Below are 6,589 nucleotides of genomic sequence, written 5' to 3' on the forward strand. Positions count from 1 at the left end.
CATGGATGAAGAAGTAACATCTCCACCCCACTCCCCCTGAGCCTGATCAAGTTCCTTCACCAGCAGATCAATTTGCAGGTAAGAGACATGAACTAAATGATGCTTCCAAAAGGCCTCACATTTTTTAGACTTAAGAACAACTGTTTTCAGGCTTAGAAAACAGCACAAAAGAAGTAAGAATTAAATAAAACCAAAAGAAAAAAGGAAAAACATTCTGTGCAGTGGGGGGAAAAAAATTCTAGCCATACTATAATTTGACTCTTGAATACAAGCTTGAACTGCACGGGTCCACTTATATGCTGATTTTTTTCCCAGTAAATACATACTACAGTGTACTACACACAATCTGAAGTTGTGGAACCTCTGGTAAGGAGAGCCTGACCTCTGATATTCCACTGCACACCCTGGGCCCCAAGCCCAAAGTTGCTCAAGGATCAGCTGTGATATGATTTTCTTATGCTACTATCTGAGTATTGTACCATCAGGTCAGAGCAAGTGAACGATCATTTGGGGTATACCAGGAACACTCACTTATGGGAGTTAGGGATCAGGGCTTCCCTAATAACTCAGTTGGTAAAGAATCCGCCTGCAATGCAGGAGACCCTGGTTCTATTCCTGGGTCAGGAAGATCTGCTGGACAAGGGATCGACTACCCACTCCAGTATTCTTGGGCTTTCCTTGTGGCTCAGCTGGTAAAGAATCCACCTGCAATGCTGGAAGATCTGGATTGGATCCCTGGGTTGGGAAAGATCTCCTGGAGGAGGGAAAGGCTACCTACTCCATTATTCTGGCCTGGAGAATCTCATGGACTATATAGTCCACAGGTTCGCAAAGAGTTGGACACGACCGAGCGACTTTCACTTTCTTTTCACGGGAGTTGACTAGATTCTCAAATTTTGGGTCACTTGCTCTGCTACTTTATAGTACAAATTTCTTTACTGACATCTACCAGCATCTTCAACAATAGACTGCATTCCTGGCTAGATCTAAGGTGGGGCTATGGCCAAACCAGGGCTTTCCTGGTGGCTCAGTGGTAAAGAACCTGCCTGCCAATGCAGGAGACTCAGGTTCGATCCCTGAGTTGGGGAAGATCCCTCGGAGAAGGAAATGGCAACCCCTTCCAGTGCTCTTGCTGGGAAACCCCATGGACAGAGGCACCTGGCAGGAAGGAGTCCATGGGGTCACAAAAGAGTCAGACACAAATTAGTGAGGACAACAACATGGCCAAAATCATGCTGCCGAAGAGCTCTTAATTATAAATGAACAGTTACATTAAGAAACAGAAGCACCACTGCTGATAAAATTAACAGTGGAAATGGAGAGTCTGGTAGTATACATTAGAAAGAATCATGAAGTTAAAATACATAGTACATAGAAGCACCAATAAATAATTATGAATGAATGGTAGAAAGATTTGTGATTTCCAGAATTTTAAGCTGATTCTTCATTCATAATATCTTGAAACAGTAATTTTCAAGATATTGAAAATATCTTGAAATATTTTCAAGGTATTAAAATATTTCAGCCTATATTTTACGCTGAAATATAGGCCTATAAATTGACTATTTATAGTCAATATTGATCAATTTATAACTACAAATTATAATAGTTAGCTATTATAACTATAATAGCTCAGCCTATAAATATAATAGCTATAAATATATAGCCTATAGATATATAGCCTATAACTATAATAGCTCAGCCTATAAATATTTTCAAGAACAGTCACACATTTTTGGAATTAACATGCAAAATAAAATTTCTCCTGCAAACTAATTTTTAATAAGAAATGTTTACTGAATATCCACTACAGACTAGAAGTGAAATTCATGTCTGACTCTGCGACTCCATGGACTATATATACAGTCCATGAAATTCTCCAGGCCAGAATACTGGAATGGGTAGCTATTCCCTTCTCCAGGGGGATATTCCTAACCCAGGGATTGAACCCAGGTCTCCCGCATTGCAGTCAGATTCTTTGCCACTACAGATTAGATGTCATGACAAAAATAAATAAGACAAACATCCTAAACTTAAGCAGGTTAAATTTGTGGGGAAAATTACAAAGTACCTATATCCTTCTGCCTCTTGTTCTCTAGTTGGCAGTTTCAACCCTAGAATTCTGGGATTCCTCCTTCCTTCTTCATCCTCTCCTTTCTATTCCTATTTCTGCTATCCCAGGACCTGGCTCCTGGATGACTGCAACAGCTTCAGTCACTATTGATGACTCTGGTTCTGGTCTTGTCCCACTTAACATAATAACCTATCTAAAGTCTAGCGATCACTCTGAAATGCTTATCTAACCAGAAGACCCACTGCTTGGCAACTTCCCATTACTCACATGATATTTAGTTCCCAGTTTCTTGACATGGCAAAGTCCATACCTACCCCTCCATACTCGATTCTGACCATACCTGCCTAACATTTTGAACCACTATTAAGAGAACTGACTGATGACACTCTGGTCAACACTCGCCTATCTATCTTTATTGTCTTTATCGTCCTTTTGCCTATTATCCACCCACCTACATGAAAACTCAACACATTTAATATTTAGCCCCAGGGTTACCTTCTTCCAAGAAGCCTCAGACTAGACTCTTCTCTGAGTCTCTCTTTGGGTGGAATTACACAGGTGCTTCCAGAATGCCCTGTGACGATCACAACCTTTGTGTGAACAAACTCACAGAGGGGCAGCAGGGGTCGGCAGCCTCAGCCTCACCTGGGAGCCTGTTGCAACCGCAGCATCTTAGACCCCGCCCAGACCTACACCCTGAGAATCTGCATTTTGACAAGACCCCCAGGTGAGTCACATGCACGTTAGAGCTGGGGCGCACTGCTGTAACCACCTGTTTGTACTTTTCTTTCTTCTATTAGGCAAACTGTCTCAAATTTTAGTGGGCATGAGAGCCACCTGGGATGCTTACTATGCTGCTAGACTCCCAAGCCCATAAGAAAGTCCGACGAAGCAGATCTGGGGAGGGGCCTCAGGTATATGTCTTTTTATAAGCACCCCATTATCACTGATTGAGAGACACACTGTCAGACTGTGATGTACTTCAGATAAGGGAGGGAACCAAAGGACAAAGAAGTTTGTAGGTGGCTAAGTGGTGACATCACAGGATACACAGGGGATATGGAGGACACCAGGATAGAAAGACTTTGTAAATGTCTTAGAAACAAAATGAATTGTCTAAACCCTTCTAGAAGAGCTGGATCTGTAAAAATAACAGACTATGGTCAATATTTTGCTTCTCAATTTAAAAAGACCTATTTTAATGCCCACTGCCCAAATACAAATGACAACAATATCACATAACCAAAAAGCTCTCTAAACCATTCATGAAAAGAAACCTGCTCACTGATAAAGCTCACAATCCAAGGCCTATATTCACCTGAGTTAACTAGTAACTACCACTTTTCAGAAGATAAAAGAAAAACCTGAGTGAACCTTTTAATTTTCATAAAGCCACTATTAGAAAAATAAAATAAAAATAAAAGTATTCTATTGGTCAGGCTAAAAGAGAGAGAGAAATGATTTTATTAAAATGATGTGTCAGAAAATGAGAGTCTAAATGTCTAGTTCAATAGTAGCCTTCCCAGGAGTCAGCTGCTTCCTATCTATCAGTAAAAAGAAGTGAACACAGGAATACCTGAATCGTAGGTTCCAGGGGTCCCCAACCTCTAGGATCTAACGCCTGATGATGTGAGTTGAAGCTGATATCATAATGGGAATAAACTGCACAATAAATGTAATGTGCTCGAATCCTGCACCGCCCTCCCCACTTCTCTCCGTCCACGGAAAATCGTCTTCCACGAACCTGGTCCCTGGTGCCAAATAGCTCGGGTACTGCTGCTTTACACCATATCCTCATACCCAGCCATATGGCAGCCCCTCAATAAATGCTTGTGAAATTTAACTACAATACCAGCTAACAGTTATGACTTAGTTAACACGCTGTTTTATCTTAAGTAAAAATTTTGTGACTGGGTACCTTTGCTTAAAAAGTTGAAGCTTCTTTCACAAGCATCTTAAAGTCAATTATGAATCACATACACCACAAAAGGATTTAATGCTGAACTAAGGAGAGTAAAAAGTTTGAATCAAGAAATACTGAAAAACTGCTAAAAAATCACTACAAAAACCAGTATGTGCAGGGTATCTTAAATGTGGTTATTAACTGAGCCATTAAAAAAATCCAAAGTGATTAGGTAACAAACATGAAGCATAAAAAGAATATAATTAATATTTCTTTACTAGCACAGTATATTACATATCTGTTATCTAATACACAATGCCTGGTGTAAATTCTAAGATTATATGGTTATTAAATCAATTGAAGTTAATTGTTTAATAAGATAATTTTTGCTGCTTTACTTATGCTACGAGCAAGATTAGAGTTTACTGCCAATATACATTAGTCTATATGGTTTTGTCCTTGCTGAATTTTAGAGAGATCAAACACAGTGGCATTTTGAAAAAGCAACACAGACCTGTGGTAGCTACAAGCAAAGTTCAACTGTTCAACAGTCAAAACAGGATGACATTTTTAATTCAAATGCCTTAAATTCACATAAAATTAATCATCATAAACTGTGATTTACCAGTATATTTCTAAACATCCCAATCAATTGACTGAGTTTTGGAAATGCTAATTTAATTTAGGTCAAAACATAGGCTCTACTAGTCAGTCAATGCACATGGATGGAGAAAGGAATATAAATGATGCTTCACTCCTTCTTTAGCAAAAATCTGCTCATCTTTCAGGGCTAAGCTCAGAATGACTACTGAACAAAATTATGTACTTATTGCCTGCCTTTAGGCCAGATTAGTCAAGGATCTAGTGCAATGCTGTCCAGCAGGACTTTTTGAGATGACGGAAATATTGAAACACAAAAACCACATGCCAATGTGGTGACTGAGCACTTGAAGTGTGGTAGCTACTGCAAACAGAGGAAGTGATTTTTAAGTTTTATTTAACTTTAATTCAAATTTAAATATCCAAATGTGGCTACCAAATTGGATGAAGCAGTCCAGGTGTTATAGAAGTAAACAAGAAAGACAAAAACTGTGCCTTCCTGAAGTCTACAATCCTGTGTGAAAGATATTAAACAAATCAATCAATCAATATATAATTTCAGGTGGTGACTGGAAGTAGTCTCTTTTGGAAAGGGTGATTAGGGAAAGTCTAAGGAAATCTGGTTTAGGAACCTATTGAAAGCCCTATTGAAACTGCCTGCGTGTCTTGTTCAGCTGTCCTCCAGCACCTATACAATATTTCTTGACCGTGTATGCAGAAGTAATCTATAAAACTTCCCAAACTGACCCAGTCATGAAACGGTCAAACCGTTTAACCCCAGGCTCAGTTAAGAAAACACGGAAAGAGATCAGAGCAAAACCAATCTGCCTTCTCTTCCAAGCCAGTGCAAGGCATCTTTGGAATCTTACTTTGAAATACAGCAATGCAGAGCAAAGATCGCCTCCTCCTCTCGTTCTTCTCATCCCGACTTCTACTCTGAATGGCTAATTCAGTTTCTTAGCCTCTGCCAGATCACAGTCCTCAGACAACCCTAACTCACAATACTACTGCAAATCAAACTTTAACAGGCTGCTCCAACCAACACTGCACCTTTTACGCCAATCCTCAGACTTATAATCCTGGAAGTTCTTATCTACGGAAACCTTAGAGGCTCTCTGCCGCTCCTATACATTGAATGCCTTACAGACATTCAATGAAGAGTTAATGACCTTACGGAGGCAAGGGAAGCACTGGAGATTATTAGTTAAAATACGATAACAAATACTCTTTTTATACTCCGAAGTGAGGCCAAGTGACTCACAGGCTCGGGGAAGCAGCTCAGAGTTGATACGAAAAAATGTTTGGGAAGTGAAAAAGGGCGGAACCTGAAGATTCCAAAAGCCCGCGACTTCCAGCTCGTCCCAGCCCTCTCGCCTTAGCTCGCGGGAGCAATGGGGACCGCACCACGGCCCGGGAGGCGAGGCAGTACCCAGTGGACGGCGGCGCAGCCCCCTGCGGGCGCCCACTAAGCCGCCAAGCTCCGCAGCGTCTTTCGGGGGGCCGGGCCCCGTGTCGGCCCCGCTGACTGTGAGCTACCAATTACCTGCTGGTCTCGAGCGAAGAGTAGCGCTCAGGCAAAACCTGGAGGCAGCGCTGGAAGAACCGCACGTGCCGGTCTCGTAGGAAATCCAACCGCTCTCCCTCTCCGCTCCCCGTCGGCCGCTCATCCTCTGTGGCCGCCATACTGCTACGGAAACGACGTCTGCGGCGACCCGGAAGCAGTTGGCGCGCGGCTCTAAGGGAACCGAGGGGCGACACCTGGGTGGCGTGCGTGGGGAGGGGGCGTGCGTGGGGAGGGGGCGTGCGTGGGGAGGGGGCGTGCGTGGGGAGGGGGCGTGCGTGGGGAGGGGGCGTGCGTGGGGAGGGGGCGTGCGTCCGCCCCCACCCCAGCTGGCGATTGAAACCACACGCTGTCAACCGAAGGCCTTACGCGGCAATTTCTCCCTCAGATTTCCCCTTTGGTGGGGCACGATCTTTCCTTTTTGTACTCTAAGCCCAAAGCTTTGGAAACA

General features: G+C 42.6%; 1 protein-coding gene across 2 annotated transcripts in view; it reads right to left on the minus strand.

Moving 5' to 3' along the window:
- PGGT1B (protein geranylgeranyltransferase type I subunit beta) overlaps positions 1 to 6,276 on the minus strand; it is a 55,745-nt gene extending 49,469 nt beyond the window's left edge. The window contains exon 1 of one of the 2 annotated variants that reach the window (XM_059890309.1): positions 6,121 to 6,268. In XM_059890309.1, the coding sequence (XP_059746292.1) occupies positions 6,121 to 6,260 (140 nt within the window). In that variant the 5' untranslated portion in view covers positions 6,261 to 6,268. 2 annotated transcript variants of the gene reach the window in all.
- Positions 6,277 to 6,589: the final 313 nt, after the last annotated feature.

This window comes from Bos taurus, chromosome 10, assembly GCF_002263795.3.
Source record: "Bos taurus isolate L1 Dominette 01449 registration number 42190680 breed Hereford chromosome 10, ARS-UCD2.0, whole genome shotgun sequence".
Classification (NCBI taxonomy): domain Eukaryota; kingdom Metazoa; phylum Chordata; class Mammalia; order Artiodactyla; family Bovidae; genus Bos; species Bos taurus.